The following is a 20,484-nucleotide window of genomic DNA, read 5'->3' on the forward strand; positions in this document are numbered from 1 at the left end:
TAGATTAGATTGCTTTCGTACATCTAATACGATATAGATCAGGTGGAAAACCAATACCGCAAACTTCTATGGTTAGTGCTCTTCAAACTGCCACTTGCACTGTCCCTGTTCACCATTTACGCACGCAAACTGTTCATGAAATAGATCTGCAAAGCGGAGTACGGGTGGGGCCGAAAGTTGGTCAACATGTGTACCTACATATAATTAACGTCGTTACAAAGCGCGAAACAGCGCCTCACATGGCACCCCTGCAGCGGCCCGCTAAGGGCATGTGCTTCGTGTCGGAACCGTGATTCACACACGATCTGCCCTCCATCATTTCGTCGCATTGTTTACCTGACCCAGTCCTGAAAAGTCACATGGAAGCAAACCGCAGTTTCGCTCCACATGCACTCAGCCCCGCTTGTCTCACACAAGCAAAGCCGTCGCGCCTCCAGCTGACACCAGACAACTGTACGCAACCTTCGACTGTATTTGTGTTCATAAATTAACGGTTACAGCAACCGGCGGCGGCGCCCACCGGCGGCCAGACTAGGTGGCCGGCGGCGGGCGGCCCGGGCGGCCGGCCGGCTCCCGGGCCGCCCCACCCCGTGCCCATCACAGCCGCTACCGCTGCAGCCGGCGCACTGAGCGCCACTGCTCATACTTGGCGTAGGCGGCGGCCAACATCTGGTTGAGGTGGGCCGTCACGTCCGGCCCCAGGCCCGCCTGTCGACACAGGCCGTCCTGCCGGAGAGGTGCCAGTCATCAGCGCGTCGTCCTCCCACCGCGGGCACGACCTGCCCGTCCACGCACGGCTGTCGTCCCCCCGCCGCGGTCACGACCTACCGGCCGACGCACGGCTGTCGTCCCCCCTCCCGCCGAGGTCACGACCTACCGGCCCACGCACGGCTGTCGTCCCCCCGCCGCGGTCACGACCTGCCGGCCACACGACTGTCGTCCCCCCCGCCGCGGCCACGACCTACCGGCCCACGCAAGGCTGTCGTCCCCCCCTCCCCCCACCGCGGTCACGACCTACCGGCCACACGGCTGTCGTCCTTCCGCCGCGGTCACGACCTACCGGCCCACGCACGGCTAGCTGATGTGCCCCTCTAGTTTGGTGAATGGAACACGCCTCCGCTCAGTCGAAAATTTTTCGTTTTAGCGGTCGTCTTGTCTCGGAAATCTCAAGCCGATGTCAACAACGCCGATACTCTAGACGTGCCCTCGCCCTCTCCCTTCCGCTAAGTCCCCAGGTCACACTCTGGCGCAGTCGACCGCGAGCTACACCGTTCCCACCACGGACGGTGCCGTCATAGTCTGTCCGTCACAATCGACCAGAGCCTACACGCTACTGACCATGCATTTGAGCGCGGATCGATTGTCTTGGCGACGGCTTTGTTTCGGCACCGTTCCTCAGTGATCGATAACACATCGATAGCATGTCGACCATAGCACCCCAGCAGGTAACCATTGACACGAACGTCACTGGGCTTGGCAGTGAAAAGACCCGGCGTCAAGGTCTTTGGTAGACAACCCAGACACATCGCGCATGTCCACGCCCCACAACACGACAGAGGCCGGCCAGAGACATTCAGCCAGGATACAGGTACACTTATCAGCAGCACTAAATCGCAAATCAATTGTCAACAATAATTGCTGATTGACTGATTGAGCATACCGCTAGATGTGTTGTGCCCCATATAAAATTGTTTGCCCATTGAACTGGGGCTCGCTAAAATTAGCTCCGTTTATTTGGTCCGTAAAGCAGATTTTTTGCAGGTGCTAACTGGACTCTTGCACGACACGTAGTCCAAAGGCTACACTTTGATAGGAAACAGGGTCCAAAAGCTTAAGATCACGCGTGGTCCAAAACATACCAACTCCAGTCACCAGGTGAATAACTGATTAAAATACAAGATATATAAGCATATATACCCGTACACATACATACATACATATATATATAAACAATGTCTGCACAATATAATAAAACAATCCAATCCGCCTGATAGGTTACTTGTGAGATACTAAAATGGCGTAGCTAAAACATGTCGAGTGTGTGTCTCTCACGGAGCTTTTCCCGTGTTTTCCTCCAGAACATCGAGAGCAGAATCTGTTTCTGCAAAATCGGACGAAGGAAGCAGCAGTGAGCGTGGTCGCATCCTCCCTCCCCACCACTTTGCGGCGGGCGGCGATACCGGCGCGCTTAAGCTAAAGCCCACTGCCATTAAATTGCGCAGGACAATGAGGTTGTCTCAAGGCCATGCTACTCCTTTGCATTACACGGCCCGACATCGTACGGATACGCATACACGACTTTGCCCTCGTATTATCTTGTACTTGCAATGCACATGCCAAGCCTATGTAAGTGTGCTGGAAATTGTACAACAGAATAACTTTCAGCAATTTGCAAAACAAGCTATCCATGGTTCTTCGAGGGATCGCCTGGAACCCGAATTAAAAGGACTTTCTTCGTCAATGGCATAAAACATTTTTTGAGTCAAATATACCGACGTGTTAGCTAGTCTGTCAGTTCACGATCTGAACCTAACAGGCCTAGCTTCATACGATTTCCACAGATGTTATAGGCCCTGATGATGCTACCTTAAGGTAGCGTTCCATATTTGTATAAAGTTTTGGACTGAAATGATCATTTTGAAGATCACTCGGTGTATTTAACAGCTCTGCCCTTCTCGACACCCGAAGCCTTCTGGTCTCTAAGCGACACGCCCGCATGTGCTGGTATTGCGTGCCGACTTTTTCAAGGTCATTCAAGCATGCAAGACGCTATCGCAACGCCATTCAAATCCGCGGCGTTCAGGACCAGGAGTATTATCGTCCAGCCATTCCGATCTGGCTTCCATGAACAAGATTTTACAACATCGTAGGGGTCAGTTGGTTCTTAATCGATGTTCAGCAAGCGGCGCGAGCTTCAACCACGGATCATACCACGGATCATATCTTGTGGTACTTTTATCAAAAGTCGGAAATATTGCATAAAATTGTAAAATTGTTGGAAAAATGCTTTCACTTGCTGGTAATGACGGAAATAATACTTGCAATCAAATAACTTGATAACGCCATAACCGAGTACAGTGAATATAAGAAAACACATTAAACTCACGGACACACGTGATGAAAGCGGGCCAAAACAAGGGCGCATGAAGATATTTGGCTCAGCGAACACTTGCAGCGCCGCCATTGCCATCTCTAGGCCAGCCTAAAGTACAAGTTAATGCTAGGGTGGCAATTTGGCACGGTTAATTTGGCAGCACCTTAATGGCATACAAAAGTACCATAACACAGTCAGACAATGACGTCTTGAAAAAACACACCCACGAAAAAGGAAGTTCTGTTGTCTAGAGCGGCATTTCCGCTTGAAAGTATACCAATGGTTGTAGGTGAGCTCAAGTCATCATATCCGACGCTTGTTTCAGTATCTTCAAGTGTGGAACACTTCCTTCAATCAGTTCAGGCGTTCGGCAACGCCAGAAAAGATGGAGGGGTGCACCAAGTGTTCAGTGTACGTCACCAAGAGCCGGTTTCACACATGTTCGCAATGCAGACTTTGAACACCTCATATCCCGACGCATTGGTATGGAAGGAAGTTAAAACTGTGAGGTCAAGAGTACAACGCACCAAAGTGTGTCAGCCCATATTTCAACGCACCCATCCAACGGAGAGGTTGCACTACGGCCCAAGATTGTTAAAAGCCAGCGAAAGCAACGGACATTGGCGCTGCCCCACTCCCACCCGGCGAAGTGTGCATGCCATGACTTCATGCTGGTGATGATCACAGCATCACAAAGGCTTCGTAGCAACTAACGACAGATTCTGCAAGTTCTATAGCAGCTTAAATTGTGTGAGCATTACTGGCGTGTTCCAGAACAACTACCCTGGACGTTCCCCAGGTACTTCAAGGGTCCTTGACTTTACGAAGGCCAGAAGGGTTCACGGGCACCAGCACGAGGCTCTGTGAGAATTAATCGTCAGTCAGCAATACCAAGCACGGATCTAGCACCAATACAAAAGCTCTAAGAAATCCGCAGATGGAAAATACAATTTGCCTTGTGTCCATGCATGGAGAATAGCAATGTTAACTACAAGCAATGTTCACTACGCGATCACCGCTCGCATACAATATATAGGAGTTGGGCCTGATGTCAGCTTCCCCACAAAATAACAGGGCGAGCCTTTGCAAATCGTGGCTTATCTCCCCATTCCACTGCATGTTACAAGCTGGTGAGGAAAGGCACTGGACCAACCACTAAAACCCAATTACAAGCACAAGAACTCACCTCAAACTGCCGAATTTTGAGTTGATGGAATTTGTGGAGCGTATCCTGCACTTTGGCAACCTTCTCCTCCAACGCTGGTGTTGATACAGGGAAGCAGGTCCAAAAGTGGCGTAGCAGTTCCCCCGCTGACCGATAGATGGCAGCCAGCTCTGTTTTTACCTGGTCCGGTAGGTCGGCTGTGCAAAATAATATCCCAATGTCACGGAAACGACTTCATAGTGATTTCGTACATACAATGGTACGATACAAATAGTGCTGTCTTGCGCTATAAGCATTACCATATATTGTCATTACCATCTATTGTGTTCACTTGTATCAGTATCCATCTAGGGAATACATGATATAATTAATCAGTCCTGAACCGATATCTCTTCTTACAATTTATCATTCATGGACCTATATCCCTTCCAGCAGCTCACCATTTCATTTCCGTACTTCCAACCCTCATACCAATTGTGCAATGCAACTACCGTCATCGGAATCAACTCACAACTTTAATCAACCATCACCGTTAACTTTCGCCCCTCCTGCCTGCTCCGCGGAGCCGGGTACCCACCGGCAGCGTTGCGCTCCTTGTGAGAGGTCTTCATGAGGGCGCCTCCTGGCGACAGGTCGCCCAGCACGCTGACCGCCGCCTGCGGGTCCAGCACCTGTGCGCCATGGCGGGTGTCACGATCCCAGGACACACACGCTGCCACACAAATACGGCGCAACGCACAGCATCCTCGGGTCTGGCGCCTGCACAACGCACGGGGTCGCAGGGCAGGGAACAGACAGCATAACATCGTGTGACACGGTGGCCTGCGCCTTAGAGACTGACAGGAACAGGTAAGAAGATAATGCAAATATTAGCACTGGCACGCACATCTAGGCAGGATACCGGTACGCAAGATTTCAGCATTTTTGTAGCGAAACATGCTTATCTCGAAGGCGTCTCACGTACACAAGTTCGTAGGCATTCAGTGCATTTGGTCGTTTCCATACATATCGCATATTCCAAAGGTTCCGCGGTTTACCCCCCCCCCCCCCCCCCCGAGACGCGCGGCCCACGCGTCCCTGACGGGCGGCCGTAATGCCAAGCGCGCGTCTCCGCCGATCCCGGCCAGCCTCACCCGGGCGGCGAATGGCTGCCAGCGGCGCACGCCCTGACAGAGGCGGCCGGCGGCGTCTGCTGACGGCGGCTCGGCGGCCGGCCGCGGCGCGTCCGGGGTCGGTCCGCTCAGGTAGCGCTCCACCTTGGTAAGGCTCAGCGCCTGGCCGGCGGCCGGCACCGGCGCCTCCAGGTCCGCGTAGCAGGTGCGTTCCTCCAGCCGTGCCTGCCGCGCACGCCGGCACCCGTCACGGAGCGGCCGCCGATGGGCGCACAGCGGCTCAGGTCAACACCAGCCCATGCCAGCGGCCGACGGGTGGTGGGGCATAGCTGGATGTGTATTTATCCGCGACAAACAACACAGCGTAACGCTGCAATCGTCGCGGGGGCAATGTGCGGGAGAAAGAGAGCGGAAAAAGTCACGTCCTGTTTGCGTATAAGTTTAGGAAGTCAAGCAGCGTTAATGACATGGTGCCATGTGTAGCCGTGTCAGCTATTCCTTGCACGAAAGTTAACACTAGCTAGCAATTGTAAATGGTGCAGCGCCTTCATGGTGACAGGTTGCCAGAGAAACACCCAAATCCAACGTCACCTTCATAAACGCACGTCTCCATTGACCACGAGAAACGTAGGCCGAGTCGGTCCTGACTTCCCTTGCAGAACGCAGGCAGGTCTGGCTCCGATCCGATTTGGACGTGCAGCGCAACCCAAACGTAGGACAGACCACGCCACTCACCCTGCGCACGCCGAGCAACGGACGCAGCGTGCGATCTGTCCGCCACCACGCCTCACCGTCGGCCGGTGGCTGCGCGGCGGCCGGCGGCGCGCGTTCTCACCTTCTTGGCGGCCGGGTCGGGGTCGGCCGGCGGTGCACGTTCTCACCTTCTTGGCGGCCGGGTCGAGGCCAGCCGGCGGCTACGCGCGGCGCACGTTCTCACCTTCTTGGCGGCCAGGTCGGGGCCGGCCGGCGCGCTCGGCTCGCCGCCGCTGGCGTGGCCGTTCTGCTGCGGCTGGCCCGCTGGCTGAGCCGTCGCCTCGGCCGCCAGGCTCGCCTTCAGCACGTTCATGGAGTGCTGGTTGAACCTGAGGCGAGCAGCGCTGGTCAGCGGCCAGCTGTCCGCGGCTGTCGTCACGTCACGTCACGTCGCGTCACGGAGACAGGCTGGTGACGTGACGCAGACAGGCTGGACAGAGGTTGGCGATGGACTTCGGGTAGGCCAGCCACCGGAATAGTGGCATCTGTTCACCAGCCATCACTGGTGAACAGATGCCCCTGGCCAATCTGACATGTTTCTCAAGAGAAAGCTCTGAGGATCTGCTCCTGGCCAGTGTCGCTGCTGGAGCCGCCACCTTCTTCCACTACATCGGCGCACTCGCCGGAGCACGACCTCTACATCGGCGCACTCGCCGGAGCATGACCTCTCACGTTCGTGTCCCGTCAGTGAGTCCACACGCGACCCGCTGCCGTCACCGACCTGGCATGTGATGCGACGCTTCCAGCCGCATCCCCTCCCCTGCTTCTCTTGTCAGCCCAGTTTACGCCTCTCCGATGCACGTCCTCGCGGTGACCGCAGTCTCCTCACCGTCGGATCATGCTGATGTTGGCCGTGTTGGTCTGCGAGCTGGACGGCGTGTCCGTGGAGGTGCCGTAGCCGTCGCCGACCGTGGTGTCGGTCATGCGCCGCAGATCCAGCATCGGGTCCTCCAGGTCCTTCTCCAGCTCGCCTTGTATCACTGAGCACAGGACGAGGCGCGGAGGTGAGCTCACGCCACAGCGGCATCCCGCGTGGGCAGCTGTACATTTCGTTGTTTGTCATTGCTGTACTCTAGCATTCATGTGACAGCCGCGTAATTGCGGGGAAGGCCATAAGCGACTGGCCAGTGTTCTAGGTGTGGTGGGCCACATTTGCCCAGGTCTTGGCACTGCCCGCTTCTCTTGCCTACAAGACGACTCACACACATTAACAAGAACAGCATCTTCCAAAGCCGTCAAGGCATTCAAACAAAAGTGAAAGCTCTTATTTGGTGTGGGCTAGGCAGGGAAAGGCTGCATGCAAACAAAGATGGGGTATATGCAAAGTCAGATAAGGTCGCAAGATCTGCAAACAGATGCTTACCCTTTTCGTCCTGCTTGGCGCAGTCGGTGAACAGGTCCTTGCTGCTCAGGTTGATCCGGTCTCGGTGGAAGTAGTGCGACTGGAAAAACCTCGTCCAAAACTCCGACTCCGACATGCGCCCCGGCACGTACTCGAAAAACTTTCTCCGCACGGCCGGGTACGTCTTGTAGATGGAGTTGATGGTGTCTACGTTGAGATTGTACTTCAGACCATTGCAACCGTCCGTCTGGGGCTTGATGTCCGCCTGAAGACCACAGAGAACACTTGCAGACCCCAAAGTAACGACCTTGGCTTTGTACACCACAGTGATCTGGGCTCGGTTATCACTCACATCCCACCCCCGCGTTCTCAATCATGGCAAAACACTGCTTGAGCATTCCGCGTATCAGACACAGCAGCAGCAGCGACAGGAGTGCGTCCGCCGGCAGCGGCGCTCCTGCTCTGGTCCGGCGCCACCCACCAGAAAGGCACCCGACACGCCGACGTCTTGTTTACAGCTGGTCTTGTTGATAAACTCGGCCGCGTGCTGCTCCCAAAACTCGTCGGCTGTGGCGATGCGCGTGATGACGAGATCCTGGTACAGCTGCAGCAGGGCCGGGTTCTCCCGCAGCAGCCTGCGACGGCAGCGGCACCGGTGGCGTCGGCGTGAGCGCTCGCGACAGGCTGCATCCCGCACACCGGCCGCAGGGCCCTCACAACGGCCGGGATTGGCCATCAGGATCAGTACAGGTGGCACGGCCAGCGATGGTCCAAGGTCGTGCAGGCCTAACCCTTTGCAGCGCCACAAAATTATGAAAACAGGCAATGATAAAGGCTAGGGATGATCATTAATATGAATATCAAAATACATTTGTAGTGGTCATAATCTAAGACCAAATCCCAGTTTGCATCCGTACGTGCACATGCACGGTGATACCTTCGGGTATCACTGTGCACAACACATTGCAGAATGTCCCATTCTCAAGCAGTTAGCTTATTCTTCCCCCCATACCAAAGGAGAGGAAAATGGCTTGTTAGTCCATAACATACAATGCAAACAGCCATAACCACCAAATGACTCATACTGAATATTTGGTGATTAGTGTTCCAGGGGCACCGACCATCGACGTTGTTCCGCGCCCATGACCGCTAACTGAAAAGCTTCAGCGAAACGCTTGTCACACTAACTGAGTACACTGAAAAGGACACTGGCACCCAAAACCATTTCCCAAGCACTCGGTCTGACGCCACGTGTCACTCGCCTCTCCTTCTCCTCGAGCTCCTTGTTGACCTTGCGCTTGAACTTGGGCAGCAGCGTCTGCAGCAGCTCCTTGACGGCGTCGCGGTCGCGCTTCTGCGCCTCCTCGCCGTCAGGAGCGTTGAAGTGGAAGGTGGAGGCACCCCCATCATGCAGCACCACCTGCAGCTGGATCTTGGCCTTGCCCTCTGGGCTGATCTTCTGCACTGTAAGACCGACCACCGGATCATACCTCGCCGCCGCCTGCAGCACTATTTATGTTTCGTTTCATTTTGAGGGTTCAAATCATACACCTCTCAGTATGCACAAATATAGCAGATGCTTATTCTTGTTATGGGTATCTGCATTAAAAACAGATATAGAAATACAGATCAATACAAATGGTCCTAGATGCATGCTTGTGTTGATCTTGAGCTTACTGCTTCTGAACACATGACAAATACCAGTAAACTTGTAAACTACTACCCATTTGTCATGTTTGAAACTATCATTAAGTCGGGATAAAGTTAACCTTAAGAAATATTTCAACCAGCTTGTACACTTGTCAGATAAAGAACCAATCTGATGTCATTAGTTCCCTCTCATATAGTGGTTTTCAATCCAAAAAAACAATTGCAACCAGAAAGGTTAGCACATTACTGTGCAATACATTACATACCATTCATCTGAACAATGCTGGCAAATTGCAATATTATTTGCATACAAGTGTTCACAAATTCATCTGGAAGTCAGTGCATGTGCTTGAAGTCAGGCACTTCAGGCCAAATTACATTTCAGTCAAAAAAGGTCATGCACACATCATGGGAACACAAGCAACTATACATTCAGTGGAATAAAAGCACACTTACTCTTAATGTCAGAATACTTGTAGCTGACAGAAAAGGTGTCTTTTGATCCCATTAGCCATCCAATGCGTTCACTCATGAGAAAGAGTGTACCATCACTCTTTTTGTGTCTGACATTATTTGCTTGCAGCAGGATATCTTCAGTTGTCGTCATGCTGCTAACTCATTTAAGTCACCCTGGATAAAACACAAAACAGTATGAAGGTGGGTGGCATGCCAGGCAGCGCAACCACACATTCAGATCAAGGCCCATAGATAATGCTAATGCAAGTTTTTAAGTGATATTTTCTGGCACCCCAAACATGAGTGTACATGCACACAGGCTCAGCACAGCACAATATACCCAGCAGAGCTTTTATTTACTTGGCACCCTCACAGGCCAGTCTTGACCATGCCCTCAGTGTCAGAATGCCCACTGTGGCACATATGCATACAGCAGGCCTATCTCGATCTCCTGGACCCCCTGGTTAGGGGCCTGCTTGGGAGGCCCAAAGTGAGGCTGTGCCATTAGGGTGGGTCCCTGGGCTGACAGGCTTATTTGAAGGCAGACTGTGACCCACCACTGCAGATGCTGGCTGGTACAGCATAAATTCTACTGTGGAACAATCACTCCCAGTTGCTGTCATCTCTTGGGTAGGAACTGGTAGAGGCCACTGAAAGTCACAGTCAAACCAAGGACCTCCCACCTATGTTAGGAGACACTAGCAATTTTGCTAAGATGGTTATGACAGCTTTTCATGGCTTACAACTGCACCAAGAGAAAGAGTAACAGCAGATGTCACATCTTTATCTTTATTCATAAAATATATGAATTTCCTTTCTTTGTCTATGAGGAATTGAATGATATTTCTGTGTCTACACCTGCCCTGTCTCCATTCCAAATATTGTATGTGTGCATGTCTGTTTAAAGGCTGCAAAATCCTACCTGCTTTTAGTGTCTCTTATTCTTGTTTTTCAGACAAAGAAACAGTGTGCTCATAATGAGCAGCTGCAGGGAAAGCATGGCCTCACAAGGTCTCCTCTTTTCTGTGCATCCATCATTTCAACATGACAACAGTGGCATCACTCACTTCTTTGGTGCACCATGATAGCACATACACAATCAATGCTAAGCAGCCTGTGCTGGCTCATAGTGGAGCTGTGTAGCGCATGACGGTGTGAAATACTGACATGCCACTGTCACTCACTACCTGGACCTGCAATGTAGTAATATTGTGGCCAAGGCATAAGGATGGATCCCATACTGAATTTTGTGCACTTGGGATGCATTCAATTAGTGCTTGACAGTTAAGAGAAGACTACATGAGAGGTAATGCAATAAAGATTCTTGGTTGTGACACATGTTCTTTATGTTGTTCTATAAGCACATTCCTAAGGCAGTTTCTCTAATAATTGTTAATTAGTTGCATGCAAAACATACCAAGCCAATGTTTATTCCTTGCAAAATAAGGCTGTAATGAATGCATCCTATAAAACAATTGTAACTATTTACATACTGATTTACATGGTATATCAGGACTGTGTGAAATGCACATCTTTCTTTAGCTGAAAGCAATAAGAAATCTGGGCCTCAGTTGTATGTGGACAACTAAGTGCTCTGAAAAGCTCCAGTGAGTCAAGCATGGAATCCGTTTGATACCACAAGAACCTTTGTTATCCAGCTCATAGCAAAAGCCAACATAAGCTAGATGGCAAATACTCCATGCAATGTGACAGCTGACAAAGCATCAGTGACATCCACTTTATAACAAGTAGCTAAATCAGCCTGGTTGGAAAAGGTTTGTGGTAATTATGATGACAAATATCTATTGGAATGGTCAAAGTGATGCTATGCATCTTTAGTACTATTCAGGTCAATCCAATGCACTGATAGCTGAATTAGCTAGCACAAATAGAAGGAATATCATTTAGGATGTCTAAGATATCAAGGCAGTAGAACATACATTGCAGCTGACTGTCAGTGGAAATATCAATATCTCAGTGGCTCATGATTTGAAGGAGGGCAAGTCATACAAAATTGTGTGGTAGACATGACAGTAGAGTAAAATGACCTAAACCATGTACATGGCCTGCATGCCTTCATGCTCTTGCCAGTGGCATCTGCTACTTGCCAAACAAATTATCAATTACCTAGGTCATGGAACAAGAACTTAAGGTTCTAAGACTACTTCTCATACAATGATTATCATCATAAGGTAGAATTTCAGTGGGCTATGGGAACTGTCCATTATACCCCACATGGCTGGGTCTGTGCTTAAACCTTTGCCTCCTTATGGTACATCTTTCTTTGGTCACCATTCTGATGCTAATAACAAAATAAAAATGCAGAAATGTAGTGAATGTTGCCACTCTTACTCTGGGATAGGCATGCAACAGGAAAATTCACACAATTTGGCCCTCCTACTCATTAACCCATGGCACAAACAAATGAGATGATGCACATGATCACCCACAGCAAGTCAAACCTTCAGACCTCAAAACTATCACGTTCAATTTCCAAAGAAGAATGATGGATCAGACATCCGTTGGTACAAATACGAAGTTCCCCGCTCCCCTGGTTCTCAAGCATTATGAGTTATGAGGTCAATACAATCATTGCTTGCTTGATAACGTCGTTAGTCAGCACCAGCTAGTTAAGGCCGATTATTTGAGCATTAAAGCTCCAAAATTGCAAAAGATACAGTTTAACATCTTTGATTCTGCACCGTAATTACGACCCCTACTTTTCGCAGCCTACGTGCAGCCCGCGGCGCCTCCTGCCCACCTAGTGACAAATGCAAACAGCCAGGAAATACCCCAAAGTGAGTATTAATACAAAATGGCTCTTAAAGACCAAAAGACACTAAAACACATTCAACGACGAAGGTCCAAAACAAAAACCATAAATTTATGGCATTTAAATAGGTAAACCCAAGCTATATAACGGCTAAAACACACTGACCATATCAGGAGTGCAGCAAAATCATCCTAGGGCGGGAGGAGGGGGAAGCTCAGTAAGTACGCATCTCCCAATAGGTTTTTGTCGGGAGCTACCCCTGTGAAAAACCAAGGCTACTAGAGGGTTAAAACGAATCAGCCCGGGCTCGCGGACAGCCCCCCTCCCCCACCCCACTTTGGCTGTGTCCCTGAACGCAACCGTATGTCGACAAGGCAAAAAGTCGGCGTCAGCATTGCTGCCTTTCCAGAAAATGGATGCGAAACTCTAGCAAACTGCGGGAAAAATAGCGTCAATTGCCACGTCATATATCTTGCAACACACATGGGAGCAACAACTAGACGGTTTTAAAATACCGAAGATTGTCTCCATGTTAACCATAACATGTCTTCACTGCATTGCTACCTCCTACCAATTTACATTTACCAGACTTCCTAAGAGCAAGTTTCATGGCCCTCCCATGGACCAGTTAGATTTAATAACCCGCCACGTCATGCACAGACAATTCTGGCATCTTCAATCCAGGCGCGCGAGCCAAAGCAAATGTCACTTCTCCAGGCAACACGACCGAACGTCGCGCTGGGAAGAGTAGACCAGTGTAAGGCGGCCGTCTACTAGCAAAATAAGGCGCGGCGCCGAGCGGTCGAAGTACGCAAGTTAACGTAAGGGCAGAGGGAGGCAGGCGCTCGTTTGCTGCCGCCGAACGGCAGAAAAATCCGTTCGGCGTGTTCAGCTTTTCAGCGTGTTTTCAGCACTGGACCTGGCGCCGAATCGCCGACGAGTTGAACGAGACGATGTTTTCGGTTGCTCGGGGAAGAGGTCCTGGAATGCTCGGGGAGAGACAGCAAGACAAGAGCTCACTGAAGTGAGTTTATGCCACGATTCAGCAAATGAATTGATTATTTTCATCCCTCAGCTCAAATTGAGTGAATTCAAACGATGCTGATTCTGCAGACAACTCACTGTCAGTGGCACCCAACTCAGCTGAGTGAATACTTCCGTGGTTGTCAATGGGTATCACCACCGTCCACGCAGAAGTGTCATAAAACTGATTGCGGCAGAGGTGTCGCATACGATCGCCCAGCAGGTCCTCTCACTAAGGCGGTAAATCGGCGTCGGAGACGCGAACTCCACGACGGAAGCATGACACCTCAGTGAGGCGGCCAGGCGTTCAGCAGCGCCGATCGGCTCGAGGAAGCTGGTGGATTGACGGCTAAAGGTCGCCCGATATCGGCCATCAGGACCTTAAACGCCTCTCGGCTCATGCCAAGGTACTCTTGGTGCCATTGCGGGCAGCAGTGCGGAGCCCTAAGACAGGATTTAAAAAGCTCGCCACGGGCTCCGCGTCGACGGAGAATCTGCGACACCAACACTCCGTGTCATCTGGCCGGACACCTCTCTTCATCAGCGAGAGGGGCAACCATTAGGTTCGGGCTAGGACAACGCTGATCTCCATGATAATTTGACTTTTGGATTTCTGACGTGTGATCCCTCGAGGTTTTTTAATTGCATTCATTGTTGCTGTTTGTGATCTGGTGTTCTGCTTTGCCAGCACAAGAGCTACAAATTATCCGATGCTGTTGCTTTTGCTGTTTGCTTCTTAAATTACTGCTAGCAAAAATTGTCTCCGCGCTTCGCAAACACAGATAACCTCAAATTTCGTTGCTATTACATTCATAGAGTTTACAATTTCGGTTTTGGAAATATCTTGGCTTATCGTACCCGCTCACATCCATCTACCTAATCTGCGCGTTCAAAAGGGCGGTGTTTTGCCAGTCATTCTGCCATTGGCGAGGTGTCGAATTTTACCAATGGACCGCTGTCTTAACGCGACTGTTTCTCTGGGCAGCACCCATTTCATGGCTTTCAATCATGTAAGGTGCTTGGGATGTTGGTTGAGGGCTTCACCAGTGTGTCTAGTATCCAAATGTACGCCGAGAGAAGCTACAAAAACACGCCGCTTCACAGGCGGAAACCACATTTATTCACGACTAGTGACAGCACAAGTAACCGCACGCTGAGCATGAGAGTAAAGGCACGTTTAGTACGGGACAGGACAGGCGCACTCTCAGGCACAACACGTATCACAACTCATGTTAGACGGGCCAAGAACCTCCGAGCTCCAGCGACCACCTCAGGCTAAACCAACGGCCGCACGGGTCACGGAGGCACGGACGCTGCCTACGGCAGCGCGGCAGCGGGCCCCAGCTGGGCGACGGCGCGCATTCCGCAAGGCTCTCACGTCGGCGCTCGCGGCTGAGAGGGCGCCACGCCTCCAGCTGCTCCCCAGCACTCACTCGGACCCCTGTTCCACCTCGCGCCGATTGCCTGGGTCCGTCGTTGTCTCCCGACGCTACGTCATATAATCGGTACTCTCCTGGCGCTCCGGCACGCGCGCTGACCGCTACGAGACCGGCACGGGCCCCAGCAGCGGCCCGACGCTCGGGTATGCCGCTGAAGACCAGACTGGCCCCTGCTGCCAGAGTTTAGCGGCGCTGGACAGACGTGGGCTGCTCAGCGCTTAGTCTCACGTGTGGCCAGGCGACCCACGATCCTAACGCAATCCGTCGCAATCTAACGTAACGTCTAACGAAACGCCGTTTCAAGACATTTTGAAATAGCCGGCAGTCCACTACGCGGGGAGTTAAACAAGTCCCCGAAAGGGAGCCAATGCCCGCGGCCTGGTTACTTGGTCCTCGTAATTATCAGCCTTAGTATGCACCTGAACGTCTGATTACGTTGCTTTGTAAGGCGATTCTACATTAGGACAACGCTCTTCGCCGGCACAGCAGGCGGATCGGATCACAAGCAGAAACTGGACCCAACATCCCGGTGAGAAATACGCCGCCTGTCGTCCAGGACCAAATCCAACGCAGGCACAGTCATTTCTCACAGCATTAATGCCTAGCTGATTGCTCTAGCACGCATGATATGCACCTGAAGGCACATGTAAGGCCACCCTGTGACCGGCAGACTTTGATAATAAATAAACAAACTTCAGGCCAACAACATCCCGCGCAGCGACGTCCATCAGCATGGCTGGCCGGCGGGACAGCGGCGAGCTTCCCACACAGTCGGCGACACCAAGCGCGAACCGCTCGCTCCGACGCCTGGCCCGGCCGGCCCTTGGTGTGGCGCCCGCAGCCTGCGCAGAGCCGCAGAGCCGCAGGGCCGCTCGCCGCTCATAAGACGGGCAGGCAGCCTGGGTCCACGTCCACGAAGACCAGCGGGAACTGGCCCCTGCGGCCGCCGGCCGACCCACAGCCCCACTCGTCGTTCAGCCGGCCCTGCACCAGCACCTGCTCGCCCGCCTGTCGGCATACGGAGGGTGTCAGGTCAAGTCAGGTCACCGGGCCACTACCGCCGGCCGACCCGCAGCCCCACCCGTCGTTCAGCCGGCCCTGCACCAGCACCTGCTCGCCCGCCTGTCGGCACACGGAGGGTGTCAGGTCAAGTCAGGTCACCGGGCCACTACCGCCGGCCGATCCGCAGCCCCACTCGTCGTTCAGCCGGCCCTGCACCAGCACCTGCTCGCCCGCCTGTCGGCACACGCAGGTGTCAGGTCAGGTCAGGTTACCGGCGACAACCGCCGGCCGCGCGAGAAAGCAGGCCACGGGCGCTGGGGCGGTGATGTAAAAACCATTATCAGCTTCCCTGTCACTCTGGCAAGGTCAGAGGAGATGAGGGGAGGCCTCTTTCCCATCTGTTCGCGCGAACTGGTCAGTATGGAAATTCTGCTCGCTGGAAAGTTCCTACAGCTCGAGCCCCTCATACTCCTAGATGTCCTGTCCGCGGTATTCCATTTGCCTCGGATCTAAGCCCATATTGTGGTAGTATGCCAGAGTGGGAATCTTGGAGATTTAAGTGGCATTACACAAAGCTATAACTGTTGTATTTCTTGTGATGAATTGAATGCAGGTGCAATTATTTACAGAGTAAAGCATTACAGCTTTATGGATTGTTCTTCGGAATGGATCGATGTGGAAATAACACTCGTCCCATGGGCTGAATGCACGCATATCAGTGCTGCAACTGCATTCAGTACTGCAGTTGCACATGCCGAGCTCAGAACCGAATGCACATACATTCCGAGAAAAAAGGAATGCGAAGGCAAGGAGCGGAAACTAGAAGCATGAAGAGGGACGGTACAGCACGATTATTTCTGTCCCGGATGCCATTTCGCATCCAAACTGCGAAGATTTGTCAAACTGCGAAAATTTGCGAGACTGAGTTCTGTAACACACAGACCTTCGCTCCTATCCAGCCCCATAGCCTTTCTCCACTCCTACTAGCCACAAACTTACAGTGCAGGAGAGCCCTTCACCACAGCCCTTCGCCAGCTGCGGCGCTGTGGCTGGCTCCACGGCGCCGCCGCGTTACCCTGCTGGAGACCCGTGGCCAGTGCTATGTCCTTCCCCGCTCCACACTAGAGACCCACTGTCAGCGCCAGGTCGCCGCGGGTTTCCCAGGTTTCCGCCGCGCGTTACCCTGCTGGAGACCCGTGGCCAGTGCTATGTCCTTCCCCGCTCCACACTAGAGACCCACCGTCAGCGCCAGGTCGCCGCGGGTTTCCCAGATTTCCGCCGCGCGTTACCCTGCTGGTGACCCGTGGCCAGTGCTGTGTCCTTCCCCGCTCCACACTAGGGACCCACCGTCAACGCCAGGTCGTCGGGTTCCTGCGGCGCGAAGTCGTAGAGGGCGGTGGCCGGCCAGCCGTCGGCGCGCGCGGCCGGCGGCTCCTCGTCCGCCAGCGGCACTGTCACCCGCACATACGCCGCCGGGAACATGCCCTGGCGGCGGCCGCAGCGGCCGCGCAGCCACTCGGCATTCTCGCGCCCCTCCAGGTACACCACCTCGTCCGCCTGCCGACCAGGGCGGGAGGGGCGGGTCAGACGCCGCCGCCGACGAGGCAGCAACAGGCGTGGAAACGACGCTTCGTGACCTTTTTCTACTCGGGGGTTTTGTGCTCCGGCATTGTGATTGAGCCAAATGCATGGTTGTATACCCAAGCACGAACTTGGTAAAAAAGCCCTTTGTTTGGAGAAGAGCTCGTATTTGACCTAGTCACAGTCCTGGAGTGCATCGCCTCTTGGAGTGTGGAGGGCACTGAGAGCACGGAGATTTTCCAGATCCTGCAAGTAACACACCGCAAACGGCAAGAAACCAAACTGGACGGCGGCAAGTAAGCGGCCAGCACCAATCCTTCAAGTAGCAAACTCAAACAAAAGAGTCCGGCCAGCAGTCCGAAAAGATAAAGAAGCTGGCCCCATTCCTTCCCTTCGGTCAACCAGAAGAACGACACCACAACAGTCCCGCATTCTCACCTGGAAGTTGAGATCGCCCGGCACACCAGACTGGAAGTCGTACAGCGCTGTCGCCTGTGGCGCGTCCGCTCCGAACTGGAACAGAACGTCTTTTATTCAACCTTTTTCCCCGTAACACCCCGTACCAGAGGTGCCGGGTTCGATTCCCCGCGGTGCCCGCCCTTCCTGCCAGGGTCAGAGGCAGGCGACGCCATATAGCCTCAGCAGCTGAGCGCGTCGTAAAGCCCCAATGGCATGACATAACACACATATTCAACCTTAATCTAGAGACAGCCCCCAGAAGCAGGATAAAACACGTAGGCACTGGGCACCTGACAAATATGGCTCCACCCACGAATCCGACACGTGACTCGTGATGTTTTCATCACTTTTCCTTTTCACGTCGACGAGAAACCACAACTTAACTCATAAATAGTTAGATGACGGCATGAAAAGCTCAAATGTCTGAATACCGACAGAAGGGTGCGAGCGCTCCCCTGCTAAAACAACACACTTCACGTAATGCCAGGGCTGCTGGACTGCCCTACCGAGAACGGCTTCCCGGAGACTCCACAGCGTCGTGTCCCCGTCGACCGTGCCCCACAACCAGCAAAGCGAGCGAGAGAAAACGCACACCCACCGCATTCGGGTCGGCGCGCGGCGGCGGCGTGGGCGGACGCACGGCTGGCGTGCCGTACAGCTGGCCGAGCACCGGCGGCGGCGGCGGCGGCACCGACGGCATCGGCGGCGAGTCCCGCTCCTCGGCCGGCTCGGCGGCGGCGGCTGGCGGCGGCAAGCGCAGGCGCGCCAGGCTGCGCGCCACCGCGCCGGCAGGCTTCACCGGACGGATCACCGTCACTGTCGGAGCCGGGGCCGGAGCTGGGGCCGGAGCCGAGGCCGGAGCAGGAGCCGGAGCCAGGGCCGGCGCTGTCTCAGAGCGGCGGATAGAGGCCTGTGGTGGCGTGTCCCAGGTGAGCGGCGCCACAGCCGCTGGCAGCGGCGGCGCATCAAAGTTGATCAGGTCGTCGCCCTCGGTTGGCGGCGGCGCTGAGCTGCAGCGCTCGCCGCCGAACCCGAATCCGGCCAGCGTGGCCGCATCCTCACGCAGCACCTGCTCGTAGGTGGGCGGCGCGTCCTGTCGGGCAGGAAAGGCCGTCAGTCCGGACAGGACCGGCGCGCAGACAGGCGCAGCGACACAACAGTTCAACAGCAGTGTACGCGATGATGGAACCGCACATTTCCACACCGCGGGTCAGGCCAGCGTTGCAACTTACATTTCGAGCGTCATACGGGTTATGTACCTCCCTGAGGCACGGCTGTAACATCCTGTTTCCTGTGTTATAATGCACCTTCTCCATCTACAAAGCCAGTCCGAATGGGCGGTCGGCGCTACCTGGAACTTGGGCGGCGGCGGCCGAGGCGGTGGCTTCTTCTTGGGCGGCGGGCGGACGCCATGGCGGCGCGGGGCGGTCGGTGGTCCGGACAGCTGTGCTCGGGCCGGTCGGGACGGCGCCGGTCTGGGGACGCCCAACGCCTCTAGCACCGACTGTCTGCCGGACAACGGGCGGGGTCATAAGGAGCACGCGACTGCCTACACGGCACGGCACCGCACGGCACGAACCCACCGACGCCGCCAACCGCAACGGCACACGGCGAAGATGCACCAAGGCAGATGCCGCCCATTGACGCCGTCCATGCGGAGATGGTTTTTCGAGCAGCTCTGTTTTACAAGTTGCAACATTCCACAGAAACGTGGCAGCCGACGTCCCACATAAATACCAGCAGCGATCGGACGCCCCGTTCCGGTCACGAGTTCCGTGCCGGGTGGCGACGGCGGGCGTAGCGGGGCCGGCCGGCGACCACCACCGCCGCGGCCAGGGGCGGCGCCACTCGGCGTCCGTACAAAGGTCAGGGGGCGGACACGGGACGTTCGTCCGCGCACGTCCGAACAATGCCCCGCTCCCTCCCTCCCCCGCTGTCCCAATAACACACACGGAGGCCAGCGGAGCGGAGCCGCCCGGCTGGCAGGCTCACGGCCCGGCGCTGGCCCCACCGCCAGCCGGCGGCAGCGGGCCGACCTGGGCTCGGTCGACCACGCCGACTGGCCAATACTAGACGACATGCCATGGAACACGATGCGCCACATGGCGGCTGTGTTAGCGGCAAACACGTGAGGTGTGCCAGTGCCGGTCGTCCAGCGGTATCGCCGCGCAGCACTGAGCGACACGCCCGCCCCGCCCGCACGCCGCTCCACTGTCGGGACAGGCTGTCCCGCTCCGGCTCGCCAGCCGGCGACAGAGGTCACGGCTGTCACTCGCCGTTCAGCAATACCTTTTAAAACAGCCGTGGAGTCGAGTGGTACCTACCATGCATACGAGCAACGGCCGTGCCTGATACAAACAATGGACATGAGGGCAATCTGTCCGCGGCAAATACAAACGAAGGGAAAATGGAGCATACCGATCCACTTCAGTGGAAACGTGATGTGTATCAATGTTCTATCCCGCCTGACAGTGCAGATTCCATGCTATCGGAAAATGACGACGGCGACGGCGACGAAAATCCGCCTCAAAAGAACATACAAACTGATGGCTGATGTCTCTGCAGAAGAACCGGATAACCCGCCGCGATGTTTCAGACAACTCAAGCCCACATGTTCGATTTGCCGACTGAAGAG

General features: G+C 54.1%; 2 protein-coding genes across 4 annotated transcripts; both read right to left on the bottom strand.

Moving 5' to 3' along the window:
* Positions 1 to 463: 463 nt before the first annotated feature.
* On the bottom strand, positions 464 to 12,331 carry Tfb1 (transcription factor B1). Of its 3 annotated transcripts, none has more exons than XM_037214870.1 (11): positions 12,293 to 12,331; positions 9,573 to 9,746; positions 8,729 to 8,930; positions 7,948 to 8,101; positions 7,488 to 7,731; positions 6,954 to 7,104; positions 6,309 to 6,453; positions 5,393 to 5,596; positions 4,837 to 4,930; positions 4,281 to 4,456; positions 464 to 726 (listed from the first exon to the last, which is right to left on the bottom strand). In XM_037214870.1, the coding sequence occupies exons 2-11, from the start codon at positions 9,721 to 9,723 to the stop codon at positions 607 to 609; spliced, it is 1,641 nt and encodes a 546-aa protein (XP_037070765.1). In that variant the 5' UTR covers positions 9,724 to 9,746; positions 12,293 to 12,331; the 3' UTR covers positions 464 to 606. The 3 variants fall into 3 exon arrangements, with proteins under 3 accessions (XP_037070765.1, XP_037070766.1, XP_037070767.1); XM_037214871.1 differs by having other exon boundaries at positions 12,307 to 12,328; XM_037214872.1 differs by lacking the exon at positions 12,293 to 12,331 and adding an exon at positions 10,130 to 10,706.
* A 2,134-nt stretch (positions 12,332 to 14,465) lies between these two features.
* LOC119091314 (uncharacterized protein B0303.7) lies at positions 14,466 to 18,488 on the bottom strand. The gene is made up of 4 exons (XM_037214021.1): positions 18,448 to 18,488; positions 17,829 to 17,903; positions 17,157 to 17,366; positions 14,466 to 15,815 (listed from the first exon to the last, which is right to left on the bottom strand). Exons 3-4 carry the CDS (start codon positions 17,289 to 17,291, stop codon positions 15,687 to 15,689), a joined length of 264 nt encoding a protein of 87 aa, XP_037069916.1. The 5' UTR covers positions 17,292 to 17,366; positions 17,829 to 17,903; positions 18,448 to 18,488; the 3' UTR covers positions 14,466 to 15,686.
* Positions 18,489 to 20,484: the final 1,996 nt, after the last annotated feature.

This window comes from Pollicipes pollicipes, unplaced genomic scaffold, assembly GCF_011947565.3.
Source record: "Pollicipes pollicipes isolate AB1234 unplaced genomic scaffold, Ppol_2.1 Scaffold_3447;HRSCAF=4054_pilon_pilon_pilon, whole genome shotgun sequence".
Lineage (NCBI taxonomy): Eukaryota > Metazoa > Arthropoda > Thecostraca > Pollicipedomorpha > Pollicipedidae > Pollicipes > Pollicipes pollicipes.